Here is a 20,602-nt window from a genome sequence, read left to right on the forward strand (position 1 = left end):
GAAGGTGCTTCTTCTTTTGAGTGTTTGTCAGGATCAGGAAGGGGAATGAGGCAGTGGATGAACTTTACAAGTGTCCAGTCCATACAGTTTTGGCTGAGCAGACATTTGGGCATTGGGTGAAAATGCAATGGCTGTAATTTAAACCCTCTCCTACCCATAACCATTTTCTCCCTCAGAGCCTATGGGTAATGATGATGGGGAACTGTTGCTTCTCTTGGTACTTGCTAACCATCTTTCATGTGCTGTGTACTTTGCTGGGAAAAATGACCTTGGGATGATGATGACATTTGACTTTATTTCTTTTTTTCTACCCATCTTTTTTATTAAATATTTTTTATTTTTTACATATACATTTATATTATTACACATATGTACAATAAACTACCTATAGCAAGAAGAACAATGACCCAATCAGGAATTATATAAATGTTATATTCTTTGTGTTTTGGCTCTTTGTATTTGAGAACCTTGAAGAAAACAACTTTCCTATCTTGGTGCATCTAAAATTCTGAATGTAAATCAATTTCCATCACTTCTTGTCACTATCAACTTAAAACATCTATCTAGACCTAAAAACATCTGAACCTCTAAATAACTAAGCTTCATTGTAAAACTAAACTGCCTGGTCTTTCTTCATCCCCATCAGAGACTTGAGAAGGAATAAACTTGATTACCTGAGTATGCCGGGAGTGCAGGTTAGTAACTTTCCAAATGAGAAGATGACAGAGACAGTTTGCTACCTGAATAGTCACCTAAAACTCTCTAACCATTGGAGCATCATCTTCAGTCTTCTGGCCCAATATATCTGACAGACATATTTGTGAGCCAGGAAATATTGAGGACTTCCAGCACCAAGTGCTTCAAGTGTTCTTCCTCATCAGTACAAGACAGCTCCCAGTACATTTTCAAAAAAGCTTCCAATCCCAATTGGTCCAGCACTTCAGACTGTCCCACATAGGACTCTAATTAAGCCTGGAATTTCTCAACATTTAGAAACTGGACCACAAATGCTATTCCTAGCTTGTTTTACCAAATTCCCCAAGTCTATTTGGGTCTCTGTAAAGATATTTTCATCCCAAATCAGCCAGAAGAAACCTAAAGAGAATGAGGCCCCATTTCCTTTAAGGGGGTTGGGTAGGTTTTTGGTTGACTTTAGTTCTGAGTTACTGTGCTTGCTTTGCTTTGGCCCAGTTTAGTAGATTAAATTTGTCTTTGTAGAATGATCTTTTTCTTGACTTTTGCTTTTTCTTCTTTCTTTTTAAAAAAATATGTATATGGTACAAGTTATTGTTTCTTAGGCCTCATTCATGCTAGGCAATTGCTGTATTACTGGACTGTATGTCCTTATTATTCTTTACCTTTAAGCAGTTACTGCTGTAGGTTTGGATTTCAGGAGAAATATAAAAAGATACTTACTCATTTCTTAGAATTAATATAATCTAACATATTAAAATATTTTTATACAATGTTCAGTATAAAAACACAGAGAAATAGTCTGCTTCCTATAATGTCAAAATTGTTGGATAAAATAATGATATAATTGGTAATATTAGTCCCATAGTTTTCTCAGTTGTCATAGGCTCTTCAGCTATTTCTTATTCGAATAACTTAACAAAAACTTTACAGTCCTTTAACCCTCAATACTTGTTATGTAACTATAAAAATCAAATATGAGAATGGAAGTGTAACTCAGTTGTAGAGCATGTGCTTAGGATATGCAAAGCTCTAGATTCTAAAAGTAGCATTGAATAAATGGTCTAGACAGAATTATTATTTTGATATTAATTAATACATAAAATTATTATGGTAGCTCTTTTCTTTAACCAGGTCGTTCCCCAGTGATTGACACACAACAGTAGGATTTATTATTAAGTTGTTGGAATTATGCTGGGGAGATTCTGAGCTACTATACTTCTAGTATCTTTAAAACCACTTAAAAGCCAATCATTTGTGAAAGTCAGACCCCACTCTCCACTCAACTGTGGAGAATGTCCTGTCCATTGGCTAGATCTGGGTAGGGGTTTGAAGTTTACGGCCTGTATTGTCCTTGGCTGGTGCCATAGTTTGAGCAGGACCCCTGGGCCCAAATCTGCCTATCATAATGTTCTTCTTGTAGATTTCTAGGACCCTCTGGATCCTTCTACTTTGCTATTCTCTCATGTTTCTCTCATCTAGAGTCCCAATAGGATGTCCTCTCCTCTATCCCAGTTTCCTGGTTAGTGAAGACTTTCATGGGACATGCCCCTTGGGCTAGTATGCAGATACAGGGGGAGAAAGTCCCCCTCAGTCACAGTCATAGGGGAGGGGAGTAGCGGAAAAATCTGAGGGAGGGAAGAATGGGTGGATACAAGGGATGAGATAACCATTGAGATGTAACGAGAATAAATTAATAAAAAAATAAAAAGAAAAAAGAAAAAAGCCAATCATTTGCTAATCTCATGATTCCTTGTGGCTTCTGCTCCATCAGTCTTTCCTTACTGCCATGTGTTCATTGCCGTCTTGCCTCATGGTGACTCCTCTCTCCGGCTTCCTATCCTCCTGTGATATCTTCTTTGATCCTGTATCAATTATCTCCTTCCTTTCCTCCCTCTCCCTCAAACCCAAGCTCAGCATCTAAAACTCTGCTTCCATTTCTTCTGTCCAGTCATAGGCTTCAGCATCTCTATTTAGCCAATCAGGGGTAATTGGGGAACATTTCATATCATCACATGATTACAGGAGATAATTCAACATTCCTAACAATACCCATGGCAGGGCAATAACCAAATCTCAAGGCACTGAAATCAGCATTTAACAACACAGTCAGGTATTGCTCCAATAAAATGAATAAATAAATACATAAAGGAGGACATTTAACTACATACTGGAATACCAGTAACAAAAAGAAAAAGGGAAATGAATCATATTCTACTCTTTCGCTTTTGCTAAGTTGTCTCCAAAAGTCTCTTGTAATTCAGGTTTTTTAGGACCCAGTCAAGGGTTGCAAATAGCTTTACGATATAACTCCTTGGAGCTGTGTGATTTCAGAATCATTTACTACATTTTGCCTCTCTCAATCTTTCCTATTGCACTTTCATAATGACAATGAGTGGTTGAAAAGAAAAGATTGATCCAGATTTACTGTAGAATGTCTTACCTTCTGCATTTGTCTGAAAAGATGAATTAGAAGTTGTACAGTGAGTTATTTCCAGACAGTTTCAAACTGGAGACTAAAAAGTACTTAAATGGTATAGAATGTGACCTTTCAGGCACATCTCATCTCAGTCCACTTAGGAACAACTGGGAGAGATACAGAGGTTCAGGTTCTGGATGTTTAATAGATTATGGTTAGAGTACTTCCTTTTCCTCTTGATTGCCTGTTTCAGGCTGAAATTTTACTGTATCTTCATCCATTCACTACCTTAAAATAAAGCATGTCAGCTGAAGGAATAGCTCAGTTGGTCACCTGCTTACAAGCATGAGGACCTGACTTCAGTCCCCAGAAGCCAAGAAAAACAACCTCATGTGGTGCACACTTGTGATCTTAGCACTGGGGAGGCAGGGATGGGGTTTCCTGAAAACTAGCATCGTTTGTGAGAAACACTGTCTGAAAAAAGAAATTGCAGCCTTCTGAGGAAAAAGGAACTGTTAAGAGCAGGGACTTCATTTCAGGTTAGGCCTCCTTGCAGCTCTAACCAGAACCTTAGTTTACTCATCTGGTAAAAAGAAACCACCTTCTCCTGGGTATTTTGTTGTTTGTGATCCAATAGTCTTCAGAATGATGACAATAAATTGTCTCCACAAGAGACAAATGGTAGGGCATATACTTACAAGAGACTTGTGGGGACAATCAGGTCTGCACATGTCTGTCTACCAAGTGATGGCAACTATGATCACTCTTGTTGATAAAGATGACACTTGCTTTAGGTTGGAACTCAGTTTACCCGTGGTGTCTCTGGAGGAGAAAGAAAAAGGACAAGCATCGGAATGGAGCTGATCACTGACCCTTCCATCCTCTTCCTGGATGAGCCTACAACTGGTTTGGATTCAAGCACGGCCAATGCTATCCTTTTGCTCCTGAAAAGGTACATGCTACAAGAGCACTGGTCTTTTATTTATTTAATACCTCGTCACTTCTGTGTGGCAGTTATTCTTTGTGCAGGAGACTCAGGAGTAAACAACAGACTTTCTTCCTAGTTTGTTCAAGGAAAAGAAGAGCTACTAAGAGTGATGAAACAAGAACATAGGGCACAATGGCTGTGGTGGGGTTGACTTGCTGTGTTAAATAGCAGGAGGGTCAAGGAAGATCTCAGGCCTGGACAGGGGACCTGGGAGTGATGGAATTGGGCTGGAAAGAACAACCAGTGGCCCCAAGGCAGAACATATCTGTATATGTCTGGACCATCAAATAGACACAAGAATCCAGTTACCATAGGGTATTACAAAGATAGTGTACAGTTACAACAAAAGCCCACAGACTAGGTGGCTTAACAACAGAAATCTGCCTTTTCAAGCACTGCTGTGCAAACTAACTACCTGAAGTGCAGTAAATACGCAGATTTTGCTTCTGTGGGTCTGGAGTCTGGGAGCCTCCAATGGGGACTCTTAGAGGATACGTTCATTCTGATGTCCCCAGTCCTCAGACCCACTCTGAGCATCAACCTCACCCAGGTCTGCTTCCTCCTGGAAGCTCCCTGTTGCCTTCCAGATCCTACAGGTCCTGCGTGAATGCTCATCATGTATCTGTTTGATCAGTCGTCTTCCTCCGTTTGAGTTGTACCTTATATTGTATGTATCCGTTGTACCAATGTGCTGTGTCCCGTGAGGATATTTTCGCACAAATATATGCTGCATCCTTACTCCCTCACTCCCCATTTTACAGTTCTGCTCCTGTAACTTTTAATCCCCTAAACAGTTGCATTATTAATTTTATGCCATATAGGCATGCATTATTTTATGTTTATAAAATTCAAGAACCCTAGATGAGAGGAAACTTAGGATATTTGTCTTTATGAAATCCGTTTAACTTACTTAATGTCTTTCCTTTAGTTACATCTCCTTTCCTGTAAATGCCATACCTCATGCCACACGCTGTTTACCCATTTCTATGTTGTTGAACACCTAGGATGCTCTTGGTAGGTATTTTGTAGCACTAGCAGTCTGACCTTTTATTTGTTAGAGATGCTACTTCACTCACATAGCATCTTCACGCCACCATCACAGTGATGCCCTGTGTTCTGGGTCCTTGTCATCTGTTCGGCTCCCTCACAGCAACACACTCCTCATGAGCAATCTTAACTGCTCACCCCTTGTTGCCAGCTCTAAAGCATTTAAAGCAGTCTGTGCCTCGAAACCCCAGACAGCTGTTAGAGTGACCTCCGAACAGCGAAATGAGGGACTAGGACTTAGATCCCCTGGTAGGCAGACATAGGGATCAGGAGGGAATAGGTAATAAAGATAGTGAGCTTCCAGGATGGCCAGCTGCTTCTTCACCCTCCTGACCTTTAGTCAAAGGCTGCCATGATTTTATGACCAACAGCAGTGTTCTCCGCCCCTCCCTGCCTGTGGACTATTGTGGCAAATTGGGAGCCAAACTAGGATGTGTTTACCATGAACTTTGGATGTACTTTCTTTCCTGTCTCCAAAGTCACTGTTCAAACTGGCCAGTCCTAAATTGGGAGAGAACAGTCACCTCAGACATGCTGTAAAACTCTCAGGGCCCGGTTAGAGACCAGGCTCTGACTCTTGCATGCACAAGCAGAGTGTCCTTGTTTCTGTGTGGCTTGCTTTATTAGAAGCCTTCCTTTACCCTTCATATATTTGTGCACATTCCCAGAGGACTGATTTGGTATCTGTGAAGACTGTTTAGTGTCTGCACTTGATAGTCAACGCTCTAGTGGATCCAGTTCTGCCTCTGCTCCTTTCTTAAGAAATCCTGGCTGTATTTGTTTGTCTTGGGGTTTCCTTTGTTTCTAAGCACCAAGTCAAAGGCCTTTCACATACACTTTATTTACAACTGATCTCCAACAATGCCATCCTCCTGGCTGCCCTAGTTTTCCATAAAAGCACCATGTTTCATCTCTGTAGGTATCAAGTAGATACCTTGAGATGAGCTGGTAGATTATGTGTGTAAGAGAAAATCAAGTGGAAATTGGAGCAGATGTTTTCACAGCAGGGCTAAAGGACTTTAAAAATAAAATCAAGGACCAAAATCTTAATGACGCATTGTTTTTCTTGTATCCTAGGATGTCTAAACGGGGTCGAACAATCATCTTCTCTATTCATCAGCCTCGGTATTCCATCTTTAAGTTGTTTGACACCCTCACCTTATTGGCCTCCGGGAAACTCGTGTTCCATGGGCCAGCACAGGAGGCCTTGCAGTACTTTGCATCAGCAGGTATGGTTGATTGTTTCCCGTGTGGTTGGTCCTTCACAGAACTGTGGATAGGGCAGAGGGTGCACAGGAGTGCTGTTTAGTCTCCATGAAGACTTACTATGGTTCCTCCATTCTAAAGAACCTCTGCTCAGTTTTGTGTTTGTATTTTTCTACATTTTGTACTCATTTGCTTAGATGCTTAACAGTTCCTGTGCTATTTGAATATTTGTGTTGATTGTGTCTAAGTGTACCTAGCTATCCACCGGTCTGTGCTGCTCAGTTGCCCATCATGGTGGCCTTTCCCTGAGGGTTCAATAGTTATGACTGGACTCTCACCTGGCAGTTTTGCCCCTTGAACAGTTTTGGAAAGACCTAGGATTGTTGTCCCTTTAACCACACAGCAGTTCTTGGTTTTTCAGTTTTCCCTAGGCCACCAGGTGTGAGAACTTGCCATGCTTTAATCAGGGCTCATGGAAATGATGCTTAACTTCTCAGTGACATTATGTTGATAATTCAGTCGGAGAGTGGGTCTGAGTGACCTACTATTAGAATAACTAGCTCAAATGTCCCTTTGACGAGCCTGCATTTTTGACATTTCTGAATTACTTTCTTCCTTCAAATTAAATTATGTGATTTTTTAAAAATATTTATTTACTTTATTTTTATGTGTATTAATGTCTTGTATCTCTCTCCATAGATTTCTTTTTCAGTGCATACTTGGATATGATTGTAGATGATTCTTCATGACTTCATATACAGTTTTAAATATTCATTATCTTTCTTCATTTTAACAGACTTTATCATTTAAAATAATTGAGCAGACCTTTGTGGAGACTCCTGGCTTCACTTCTCAGGGACCCTGCTTGCTTTGATTCCCAGCACTCACACAATGGCTCACAGCCATCTTTAACTCCAGTCCCCAGAGATCCTCCATCTATTGGCTCTTCAGCCACCAGGCCCACATATGATACACAGACACACATGCAAGCAAAACACCCATATACATAAAAATAATTTTTGAAGAAAAAATAAAACAATTGAGCCTAAATGGGTGGGGAGTTCAGTAGCAATGAGTTTGAGACAGATTTCAGGCAAGTTTGAAAGGACTGTAATGTTGAGGTCAGAGTTGTTCCTAGTTAATGCTGACCCAAACTCGCTCTCTGTTTGCAACTGTGGCTGGTTGACAGATGAGCGTTACAACCTCTCCAGTCAGTAGCTGTAGAGGCAGTAATGATGGGCAGACCTTGAAGTCAGGAGCACAAGGACAGTTAGGTTTTTCTTTTTGGACCTGGATTTGGGTCTTGGACTGAAGACTAGTAAGCCACAGTGCATATCGGTAGCCTTTGCGGGTCGTAATTTATGGTACACACCAATGCCAGACTGTCTCACCTACCCAAAAATTCCTTTTGAGTTATTGGACTATTTATTAAATATACATGTGAAAAAGATGTACTAGGGAAGGGAAAAGAGAGTGAGAAGAAGGAGAACTTGCTAGAGTCTGTCTTCCCAAGCCTCCCCACCAACCCTCTGCACACAAGTTCTCTGTTCCCCAAGACCATCAGGTTTGTGTCCTTGCATTGTGTTTTCTTGTAGGTCACCACTGTGAGGCCTACAATAACCCTGCAGATTTCTTCCTTGATGTCATCAATGGAGATTCTTCTGCTGTAATATTAAATAGAGAGGAAGAAGACTATGAAGGTATGTGAATCTTGTAAATTCATGCGTCAGTGTCTAATTGATTTTGTTAGGCACAGTAATGTGCTCATTAAAATATGCTTTTGTAGACCAACCAAGACTACATAGTGAGACTCTACCTCAAAACAAAACAGAAACCATGCTTTTTAAATCCATATTAATTCACTGTTGGAAAAATAGTCAACGGACAGACTTTTGTTTGTAAATGCTATGGGATTTTTAAAAATTTAATTTGTAAATGAGTGCTTTTCTGAAAGTGTCAGTTGTGAGGCAAATTTCCAGCTTAAAATGATCATTTTTAATAGTATTGTAGTAGTCTGGATTCTCTAAAGGACAGAACTGATAGATTGTGTGTGTGTGTGTGTGTGTGTGTGTGTGTGTGTGTGTGTGTGTTGGTCTTTCCACCTCAAATGAGTTAAGAAAAATCCCTCACTCCCTCACAGGTGTACCCAGCTGCTTGGGTTTTAGTTAATTCCAGATGTGTTCTAGTTGACAACCAATATTAGCCATCACAAGTGCTTTATAAACAAGCCTGCATGATGTGTCACGCCTTTAATCCCAGCCCTTGAGAGGTAGAGGCAAGCAGATATTTGTAGTTAGAGGCCAGCCCGATCTACACAGTAAGCTTGAGGTGAATCATGGCTAGATAAGGAGATCCTGTCTGAAAACAAATAAGAACCTAGAAATATAACACTTTATGCATATATGCATAACAGGAGACAAAGGCTGGAACATTTTAAAAGATGAACTCTTGCTGGGCATGATGGCACACTCCTTTAATCCCAGCATTCAGGAGGCAGAGACAGGCAGATCACTGTGAGTTCGAGGCCAGCCTGGTTTACAAAGTGAGTCCAGGACAGCTATGGCTATACAGAGAAACCCTGTCTTGAAAAAACAAAAACAAAAAAAAATTTTTTTTCTTAAAAAATAAATTCTAACCCTTCACATTATAATATCTATTTGAATAATTAGGGTCTAAATTGATTTTTAAAAAAGGTAAAGAGGTTTCTGCATCCAGAAGATATGACCATGCCATGCAACAAGGGCATTTGTTCAACTACGTTTATAGTAGCTTTATTCGTAATAGCCAGAATATGGAAACAACCTAGGTATCCCTCAACCAAGAACAGATAAAGAAACTGTGGTACATTTACACAATGGGATACTACTCAGCTATCAAAAACAAAGAAATCATGCAATTTTCAGGCAAATGGATGAAACTAGAAATGATCATCCTGAGTGAGGTAACCCAGACCCAGAAAGACATCCATGGTATATACTCACTTACAAGTAGATATTAGCCCAACATAGATATCATCTGAAAGTTTCCACCCATCAGGGGCTCAAAGTAAATGCTAAGATTCACAACCAAATTTTGGTCAGAGAAATGAGAATCCTACGGAAGAGTGGGGGGCGCTGGATAGAAGGGCCTAGTGGAACAGAAACTCCACAAGGAGATCATCAAAGCCAACAAATCTGGACCCAAAGAGCCTTGCAAAAACTGATGTGCCATGCAAGGAGAACGCGTGCAGAGAACCTGGACCCTCTGTTCAGGTGTAGCCGATGGCCAACTCATTCTCCATGTGCCGCCAATTTATTCACTTCCCCTTGGTGGGGTAGCCTTTTGGGGCCACAGAGGAAGAGGATGCCAACTAATCTAATGAGACCTGACAGGCTAAGGTAAGATGGTAGGGGAGGGCTCCCCTGTCAGAGGACTAGGGGAGAGGAAGGAAGGAGTGTGGGAACAGGAGAATATGAGCAAGGGAGTAACAATTGGGATATAATGTGAATATACTGTAAAAAAATAAATTAAAAAAAGATGTGGCCATGCACAAATCAATTAGCTATTTTTTCTGCTGTGTAAATCAATGGCAGTAAGTAAGCTTATTCCTTTGAGAGGGCTTTACTATGTAGCCCTGGCTGCCCTGGAGCTCATTATGTTGCTCAAGCTGACCTCAGATTCAGAGATCTATTTGCTTCTGCCTGCTGAATGCTGGTATTAAAGGCATGTGCTACCAGCCTGTCATCACTGCAGAGGTAGTGGGACCTGGGAGAATTGAAATAAACTAAAGTCTTATGCAATAGCCAACATTATTCAGAGATTTGGACAATTTATGCTCTGAGGGTTAAGAAAGGTCATCTATGTAAAGTTCTCATGAGTTCACACTGTATCCAATTACAAGAGCAGGCTACATATGGCAAAAGCATGTTTTTCAATAGAGGCATAGAAAGGATAGTTTAAAAATTTGAGTAACAGCAGCAAGCAATAATGAATAATCTGAAGTAAACTCAGTCCTGAGAGAAGCACAAAACAGCAACAACAACAACAAAAAGAAAAACATTCTAAGGAAAATTCCATATTTTGAAGAAACTGGGTTACAAGATATTTGTCTTGTTTTGTTGTTTTCTTGAAGTGTGAGAACAAACACTAAGAATGCTCAGCTGATATATGTGTGTGTGTGTATGTATGTATGTATATATGTGTGTGTGTGTATATATATGTATATATATATATATGTATATATATATATATATATATATATATATAAAACTTAAGGGACAATAGAATTATGGAACCACAGAAAATGGAGTTAATCAGTTGTTGAGTGTTAATATTTCACTTCTTTACCCACATTTATCCAAAGCTAACAAGACTGAAGAAACTTCCAAGAGGGAGAAGCCAATAATAGAAAACTTAGTTGAGTTTTATGCCAACTCCTCCATCTATAGAGAAACAAAAGCTGAATTAGATCAGCTTCTGGGGGCTCAGAAAAAGAACAGAATATCAACCTTCAAAGAGCCCGCGTATGCTACCTCCTTCTGTCATCAGCTCAGATGGATTGCCAGGCGCTCATTCAAGAACTTGATCGGGAATCCTGAAGCCTCTATAGCTCAGGTAACATTGCCAGCTGTGCTATGAAATGTTCACGAGGAAGAGCTTGGTTTCTGGTTTTTCTTCTCTACTGTTTCTCTTCATCTACTATTATTATATATGGTTGAGGGATTCATTTATATTCTACTTACCCTTCTATTTCCCTGTTGTCTCCACTCTATCTCTAATAACAGATGCTGAAGTTTCAGTATCAAATTGCAAACAACACTCTCTTTCTGGTTCTCTCCCATGAGTAGTAAAATTTGGTGAAAATCGTTCTTAGTTCATGAGCTTACAAACATATACAGTTGGCCCTGTTTGTCATTTGTGCAACAGCATATTGACCTTTGCATAGCTTTTAAATAACGTATTTTATTTCTGTAACTATTGGTTTGATGCAATGTTTTATGGTGTTATGATGATAAATATTTTGTTTTTGTTTGCAATAGCTGAACTTTGGTTTGAACTAGTTAGTTATTCACACAATTTAGACTTGGCATATAACCAGATGTGGTTATGTGTGGAAGATCTTAGAATGAATATGGTACCTGTATTTAAATTTTTAATTTATTTAATGTGCTAATATTTTTGGATCAAATGCATTTGCAAAAGGTATTGGTTTCTTATAGAATTGTTGATGGCTGACTATGATCTCATGATTTTTAACTATAATCACTCAGTACACACTTTGAAAAAATGGGTAAGTAGAATTGAATAAAGATACAATAACATCTTTGAAGAATTTATTTATTTATCTACATTTTTGTTCAAAACTACAGAAGTCAGAAATACAGAAAGTTCTTAGGTAGGATCCTTGAGTTTATTATACAAGACTTGCAATACATTTACTTTTCTATTTGCTGTGATAAAACACTGGTCAAATGTAACTTTGAGGAGGGAGGGTAACAGACCATCCATTATGGACGGTCTGAAGCAGAGATCATGGTAGACCGCTGCTTACTGACTTGTCTACCCTGGCTTTCTTGTATAGCTTGGGCTCACTTGCCCAGCATTGGCATTGCCAGCAGTGGGATTATCCCTCCTACATAAGTTAACAATAAATAAAATGCCCACTCAGATGTGTCCACCAGCCACTCTGATGTAGGCAATTTCTCAGTGGAGTTTCTATCCTCCCAGCTGTGTCACCAGACTAGCCACCATAACAGGTACACCTAGTAAAAGACTGACAGGATCATGGGAATTGATCATGTTGACAGTGTGTTTCAAAGATGGCTAGAATTGGCTTTAGAACATGGAAGCCTTTAGGAAACATTCTATGGGTGATACTTGTAGTATATTTCGAGTTGGAATCCAAAAGAAACAATGCAAAATGTGTGGTTTGAAGTAGCGAGTACCTTTATGGGAAGAAAAGACTTATTTATAGATGTGCAAACCATATATTGATAGAGCTGTCAGAATTTATTTCATTGATTTGGCCTGCTTATAAAAGCAAAATAATTATTAAAAAATATGCCAAGGGAATTGGTTTCCCTCATCCTGAATTTCTATGTTAATAGCAAAAAGATTTGGAATTCTCTCCTGAATATGGTATTTCTAAACCATCCTTTATAGTTCATGAGTCTCTTTTTCTGCTTTACCTTGATTCTTGCCAAAAATACCCCCCACAAACTACTTTATGTCAGGCTGGAGAGACAGTTCAGGGCTTAAGCGCACATGCTTCTCCTGCAGGGGACTAAGGTTCATTTACATCACCCTCAACAAAGAAATCACAGCCCCCTGTAACAAAGGCTTCCCCACCTCACCCTGCACTTCCTTCCTTCATGTTTTGGACCAGAAGATTTGGCATTTTCATATACATAAATGCTCCTGAATTAATGCAAGCATATAGGAAATTAGATGCATGCTTATAACCAGCTTAAGTTCTGTTCATGCTGTACTTTATATTTTGATGCTATTAAAGTACCAAGATTTTTTTGAGCTTTGAAATTCCAAGATATATAAATGAATATTTGATTTTTAGATAAACATTTATTACATTTTAAAAGTTACGTGTGAATAATATATTAATAAATAAAATCCTTTATATAAATAATATCATTATATAACACTTGACCGCTTTCTACATGAATCATCCTTAAGGAATTTTTCTCCAAAGTGATGCCGGTGCAGCGTCCTTGGGAGCAGTCTGCAGAGACTGATACAGTGAAGATGTAGAGGAGTTAGCAAGTCAAGTGTGTTGAGTTGACCGTAGGCCAAGCTTGTCAAGGTTGATGAAGAAGCAGTGAGAAAGGAGACCTTGAAAGCACTTGGGTACCCCCAAAAACACAAGATAGATTATTTTGTAGCAGTGACACTGCACATTCCCTTGCAGGTACAGCCTCTCCAGAGCTAGCATACGTGGAGCCCAGTTCACTCTTCCTTCCTTAGCACTCAACATTCCATTGTCAGCCTCTGTGAGTGTGCGCTTTGATTTTTTTTGTTTTTTAATCTTAAACATTAAAAGAAACGACATCCTGTTTTTACTCGGACCTCTTGTGTGAAACTTTTTGTTCATTGGCATGAAAGCTTAGTTCACTTTAGTTCAAAACTCTTAGGCACTTGGCCTTTGGTTTTTTTCCCTAAACAACCCCTTGAGGCTGCCCTAGGCACCATGCAGGGGTCCTGCATCTTGGCTGGCACTTCACCAGCCATGACTGGTGGAGCAGTGCAAGAATCTTCAGTCTGCTCTGCTCACTTGTCAGTTCCCTGGCAGCAAGTGCTTTGATTTTCATCTTAATCCAGAAAGCAATAGAATAACGTATACAGTTCCACACTTTCCCAGGAACCCTACCACAACCAGTGTCTCAAGGGCTTATGAGGTTGGATTTTGCACATATGTATTAAAATAATAAGTGTTATGCAAACATTGGAAATTCTTTCATTTTCTTTTTTTATTTTTGAAAAGATAATTATTACACTCATACTAGCACTGGTTACTGGTGGCATTTACTTTGGCCTGAAAAATGATCCCACTGGCATCCAGAACAGGTAAGTAAATTTGGACACACACAGCCCCTCTCATTCTGTAGGATAGACATTAGCCTGGGTTAGTTTTGAGGAAATGTAAAGTAGAAAGTATATTTTAGAAAAGAGCTATAGAAAACTACTCCAGAGGCAAAGCAACCAAGTTTGGATCTTGGTTTTGATAAAATACTATTATTTTCTTTAAGCTTATGAATATCAATTAAGGATTTAAGTTTAATAAACGTTCAGAGTAAATGTCACTATTTCTTTGTGTGTAGGAATGAGTTGGTGAGTTGAAAACTATAATTTTTGGCTTTTGTATACACAAATCATACAAATATGTATGTATTGATGAAGCCATATAAAATCCATATATCCTTTTAACCAATTTCAAGTATGTAGTTCAGTGTCATCAATAACATTCACACTGTTGTGTCTGTTGACAACATGCCACTCAAGATGAGTATTTTCTTCATTGGATCCACCGTATCCATTTTCCAATGTATAAGACAACCCTTAACTTTAATTTTCCCGTTAAAATATGGTGTTCAGTGCCCACTTCCTCTCACCCCTTGGGAAGCACCATTCTCTAAATTTCACTACTCTAGGAGCTTGCTATGTGGGGTGTCATAAATATTTGCCCATTATATGAGACTTATGTGTCTCATATAATGTCTTAATGGTTCATACACTTTACAACTTAGGCAGAATTCCTTTCCTTTGTAAGAGAGAGAGAGAGAGAGAGAGAGAGAGAGAGAGAGAGAGAGAGAGAGAGAGAGAGAAACCTAAAGATGTCAGAAGAGGGTGTCAGATGGCTTAAAACAATATGTGTGTGTGTGTGTGTGTGTGTGTGTGAGTGTGTGTGTGTGTTGTTTATCCAATTACCTGCTCCTGAAGATTTGTGTTATTTCCACTGGCCGGTTGTGAATAATGTTAGGATTCTACAAGTTCATTTTGCACTTCTGCTTAGGTTCTCTCAAGAACTTTAACCAGTAGAACTGCTAAATTATCATAACTTCCTAGGAAATGCAGTTATGTCTTCTGTGATAGCTGTATCATTTTACATTCTTGGTTGCCACACTCAGGTGTTTGAATTTTCTGCATCCTGAGTAATTGTTGTTTATTTTTTTTTTAATAATAAAGGTCAATTTAATCTTTGAGAAATATTTATTTAGTTGTTTATTTTTACAATTTTTGTTGAGTTTTAAGAATCATTTTCCTGGGTTATTTCCCCTTGTCAGATAAATGTTTTATAAATATTTTCTCTGATACTGTAGGATGTCTTCTCTCTGTGTTGGGAGTATCTACTAATGCATGCATAATTTTTAAATTATTTGTCTTTTTTTCTGCTGCTTCTAAGACGACATCCCTGTATAGCTTTTGATTTATTTGACTTGAAAGTGGAGTACATGTGTGGGACTCAATTTATATTAACTTTATTGGAATAATGTATACATTCAGTCATAATTATGTCTTTGAATCTTTTTCTTTAAGATTTGGGTGTTTTGACTGTATGTGTCCGTATAGCATTGTGTGTATCTGGTACCTGAAGATGTCAGTAGAGGGTTTCAGACAGCTTAAAACAATAATTACATATATTTCTGAGAGACCATGTGGGTGCTGGGAATTGAACTTAAGTTCTCTGGAAGAACAACAAGTGCTCTTAAAAACAGAGCTATCTCTCAGCACACCCTTGAAAATTTTGTTTTCATAGTGATTAACATTTTCTTTTTTTTTTTTTTTAATATGGGGGTCTTGCCATGTTTTCCAGGCTGGCTTGAGTTCAGCTAAAGTTATTGATCTCCTTGCCTCAGCCTCCTGAGGAGCAGAGACTAAAAGTACATGTCAGAGTTGTTTTGTTTTGGTTTTTGTTTTTCGAGACAGGGTCTCTCTGTGTAGCCTTGGCCATCCTGGACTCACTTTGTAGACCAGGCTGGCCTCGAACTCACAGCAATCCACCTGCCTCTGCCTCCCGAGTGCTGGGATTAAAGGCGTGAGCCACCACGCCTGGCTTCATGTCAGAGTTGTATCACTATGTTTTTATCACCCTTGAAGGTTGAGACAGCAAGATTGTTTCCAAAGTCACTAGTAATTGGTGTTTCTGTGGGTGACATTTCTTAGGCAAAGGCAGCGTGTACACGGAGCTAGAGGCTGTGGACATTGTGCAGTGTGTAATATTTGGGAAGAAATTTGAGGGCTCAGCAGTGGCTCAGAGGTTAAGGAGCACCTGCCTCTCCTTTAGGGCCCTATATTCCATTCACAATTTTAAGTAAATTTACAGTTTTAAGTTAGGCTGCATCCTAGTCTCATTTTTTATTGCTGTGAGAAAATACCCTGATCAAAAAGCAGCCTAGAGAAGAGAGATTTATTTCAGTTCTAGTTAAAGTCTATTAGCGGGAAGTCAAAGCCAGAACTTAAAGCCTCACATCAGCTGTCAAAGGTAGGGAGACAGTAAGCAGAGGTCCAGGCCTGCTCAGCTCAGCAGGTGTTCTCCTTTCTTACAAGTGCCAGGGCCCAGCCCACGGAGTGCTGCTGCCCACATCCAGAGTGAGTTCCCACTTCAGTATCAGTCAAGACGGTCCCCACAAACATGCCCAGAGGCCAGCTGATCTGGATGGCTCCTCATTAAGATGCTTCCCAGGTGACTCTAGGGTGTATCAAGATGATAGGTCAAGCTAAATAGTACAGGCTGCACTGATAGCCATCTTCTGCTGTGTGCAGGACAGAGTCAGACATGGCTGAAAGGATTTGTTTCCCAATACCATCATATTGGGAGTCGCTCCTTCAACAGGAATTTTATGGCAACAATGCAATTCCATTCACAGCAATCCAAGACCAAGAGTGTCAGTATGTGCATGGAGTCCCTGGAGTCACATAGTCACCACTGCAGGGACACAGACACAGGGGGAAGACCTGCTGCTTATGGTGGTGTCATTCTTCCTTCTCTGTGTATATGTGTGCACGTGTGTGTGTGTGTGTGTGTGTGTGTGTGTGTGTGTGTGTGTGTGTGTGTATGAGCCATAGTGCACTTGGAGGGACCAGCTCTCTCCTGGTGGTCCTCTAGACTGATGCTGAGCATCCCCCTAGGCACCCTCTCAGGTTTAACCAAAACAGTTTTAGTTAAAAAAAAAATTCATATCATTTGTAGACTACTGACCTAAGAGCACAAAGTTGACTGGTACTACTGTTCCCATTCTGTCCTGGCAGGGTTGGGGTCCTCTATTTCCTCACTGGCGACCAGTGTTTCTCCAGTGTGTCAGCTGTGGAGCTCTTTGTAGTGGAGAAGAAGCTCTTCATGTGAGTAGATCACTATTCTAGCTGTGTGTCAAACTGGTCACATCCACAATTAGGTCAAAATGCTATCTTTGTAATCAATATCTGTTATTTACTTACTTAATAAGGAAATATAAATGCATGTGTATATATTTATGTCATACAATATGGATTTTTGAAAATGCATAGGATGACAGTATTAAGAAAAGGCAGTCATTGAAGACGGTGGAGAAATAAGATCATACGCTGCTTGTTAGCCAGAGAGAGGGGAGTTTCAAGTTTGGGTTGTGGTTAGGAAACCCCAGTGCTCTGAGAGAAAGCAGCAACAGTTGGCCTGAAAGTATCTTGCTTTGATCACTCACCGGTCAGTAACTCCAGCAAAGGCAGTTTCTGGGCCTTCAGAACAGTTAGGGTCGCTCAGCAGCTGGAATTGCTAAGATCAGGATGGCAGAGGAGGAGCAAGTACAAGCCTTGGTGGCTGGCTGCCTGGAAAGAGCCAGCTCCACAGTAGGGAACTGGCTGTTCTTTCTGTTCCTCAAAGGTTGGAGAGGTTTGCCCACCTCCATTTCCCAACAAAAGGAATCAACAGAGAGCAAAGGAACAGATGGTGGTGGGAGAGTTTGGAGTAACTGGAGAGAGAGCTCAGGGAGAGGAGGGATTAGATTTGGTATCTGGCAGGCTCCAAGGTTGTCAGGTGTGGCTAGTGAAGGAGGATGTTTTGTTCTTTAAAAAACTGAGAGTAGCAGCAGCTAAAGCATAGCGAGCTAAGCTGCACTGGGCGCCTTGGAGAAAAAGAGCTTTATGTGTTTTGGCATGAGTGGCATGACCCCTGAGGTACGGTTCTCCAGAAGGACCCAGCATCAAAGCAGCAGTCTCTGAGCAGAACAAGGACGCATGGACTCTGTCTCCCCAGAGTGCTGTGAGAAGAGAGGGTCATGAGTTGGGAGCTTCCTGAAGCTGACACCTAAGGTGGAAGGCATGGGGTTCAGCCTGGAGTATGTGGGGTGCTGCCCTACAAGATCTCTAGTGGTGCAGCAGCTACACATCATCTGTTCTGTGCCCTCAGGACTAACCTGGGATCTGTGCTCTCTGTTTTTTAGGCATGAGTATATCAGTGGATATTACAGAGTCTCTTCGTACTTCTTTGGAAAGCTAATCTCTGATTTACTACCCATAAGGTTGTTGCCAAGTGTTATTTACACTTGTATAGTATACTTCATGTTAGGTGAGTAACAGGTGAGACGAAAGTGCCTTTAGTCTTCTATGTGAAAGAAAGCTAACCTCTCTGTGTATATTTTTATTTACCCTTATCTATGTGTCTATATAAAGAGATCTAAATATTTTAACAAGTACACACACTCTGATGCATATACCCTAATAAGAAAACCAAGTATAGCTTGGGGATTTATTTTTTTTACTAAAAATATATATAACTGATGGAGACAGATTTATTTTTATATTATGCCCTGGCTTTAACATCTCAAAATTGCTTCTTCAAATTTTCCATATTTTTTGCTGAGCCATGTGCACATGCATACATATCAGTAATTCTATGTTTTCAAAGCGCTATCATATGAGAACCACTCATAGAGCTTAAAACTTCCAAATATATATATATATATATAAAGTTTATCCTAAAGAATATGATATGGGAATTGGGTGTGGTGGTGTACGCCTTTGATCCCAGCACTTGGGAGGCAGAGGCAGGTGGATCACTGTGAGTTCAAGGCCAGCCTGGTCTACAAAGCCAGTCCAGGACAGCCAAGGCTACAGAGAAACCCTCTCTCAAAAAACCAAAAAAAAAAAAAAAAAAAAAAAAAAAAAAGGGAAAGAAAATAATAAGGGATCTAGACACTTAGATTCCTGATCCATTTTCCCACCACTGTTTCAAAATCATCAGATTATATGGCCCATGTGTGTGTGTGTGTGTGTGTGTGTGTGTGTGTACATATATAGTTGCACACATATATGTTATTATAGTTTATAAAGTAGTTTGTGAACTTAAATCCATCTTATTATGTCTGAAAAGACATAGGTAGAAGAACCCTCCCCTTCTTTATATATTAAACTACCCTGAGGTCATGTAATTGTTAGCCAACTGTCTTCACTATGTAGTCCGGCAAAATCTGAGAGATATAGAGATGTCTGGATAAAGAAATGTTTTCTGTTGGTGAGTGTCCTGTGCTGGAGAAGGCAGTTGTAGTGTTGGGGCCTGTTGGGTTTCCTGTGACTGTCCATCTGAACAGTTCATAACTATTTGTGGTTACATGTAAAGAAAATCACATGTTGTCTGAAATAATGCTCTTACAATAAGCATGGAAAAGGAAAGTATGTTAGTTGATGCAGTTTACACAGAGTAAAATAATGGAATTGGTGACACGGAGTATTTGAATAATGGGTGGCCTTTTCTTATTAATTATGATGATCATTTCTACAGTGTTATTTGCACAGTAAACCAACCAACTAAATAGACACAGCTGCACTGACTACTTCCACCTCTTTTCTTCCTAAGGATTGAAAAAGGAGGTGGAGGCTTTTTTCATCATGATGTTCACCCTTATACTGGTGGCTTACACATCCAGTTCCATGGCCCTAGCCATAGCAGCAGGCCAAAGTGTGGTAACTGTAGCCACATTTCTCGTGACAATTGCATTTGTATTTATGATGGTGAGTAGAAACTGTGCTCCTCTGAAAAGATGTTTCTTGCTTTGTTTTTTCTGTGTATAGTCATATGTTGTAGAAACCTGCCTTGAGGCAGCGATATGCTGGGACTCTGAAAGTTTTAGAAAGCCAGATGCTGAAATAAGGAAAAGTTATGGCTTTGTTCCTGACTCCTATGGAACATTTAGTAGTATTACTAAATGTTGTTATCAGTTTGCTGACATGTCTTTACTAATAAACATTTAAAAGGTAATTTTTATCCAGGTATGTGCTATAAGTCTGTAATCTCAACCCTCAGGAGTGTGGCTGTGCATTTGCGCTAACCCTGAGCTACACAGTGAGACCCTGTCTCAAGATCGCTGAGCTACACAGTGAGACCCTGTCTCAAGATCGCTGAGCTACACAGTGAGACCCTGTCTCAAGATCGCTGCAATTGGAACCACTGTATCTTGTGTATTTCTTGAAATTCAGTAAACTCTGACAACATAGGAAGAAAAGAAAGTCAGAAATGGAAAAGATACTTCTTGCTGACTTTAGACAAACTCGTTAAATAAAACTTTGAAAACAAAAATCATCACAGACTCCTTCATAAATATGGCAGCATATTTTTATGTGGTCTACTGTTTAATAACCAAAAATGCTTTTGTTGAATTCATGAGAAGTGTACAGTGTTACCAAAGCGCCTATATGAGTCCTTCTTATATTTTGAAAAGTGCTTTAAAAAGAAGTAAATAAGTATTAAATACATAAATTTAAATGCTTAGATATTTATTTGTTAGTTT

General features: G+C 39.6%; 1 protein-coding gene across 1 annotated transcript in view; it reads left to right on the plus strand.

Annotated features, from left to right (window-relative positions):
- Window positions 1-20,602, plus strand: part of LOC127194728 (broad substrate specificity ATP-binding cassette transporter ABCG2-like) — a 46,963-nt gene that overhangs the window by 19,615 nt on the left and 6,746 nt on the right. The window contains exons 6-13 of the mRNA XM_051152294.1: window positions 3,907-4,064; window positions 6,225-6,376; window positions 7,949-8,053; window positions 10,696-10,946; window positions 13,828-13,910; window positions 17,094-17,183; window positions 18,260-18,384; window positions 19,672-19,826. Of these exons, the coding sequence (XP_051008251.1) occupies window positions 3,907-4,064; window positions 6,225-6,376; window positions 7,949-8,053; window positions 10,696-10,946; window positions 13,828-13,910; window positions 17,094-17,183; window positions 18,260-18,384; window positions 19,672-19,826 (1,119 nt within the window). The remainder of the gene's footprint in view (window positions 1-3,906; window positions 4,065-6,224; window positions 6,377-7,948; window positions 8,054-10,695; window positions 10,947-13,827; window positions 13,911-17,093; window positions 17,184-18,259; window positions 18,385-19,671; window positions 19,827-20,602) is intronic.

Source organism: Acomys russatus, chromosome 10 (genome assembly GCF_903995435.1).
Source record: "Acomys russatus chromosome 10, mAcoRus1.1, whole genome shotgun sequence".
Taxonomy (NCBI): Eukaryota; Metazoa; Chordata; class Mammalia; order Rodentia; family Muridae; genus Acomys; species Acomys russatus.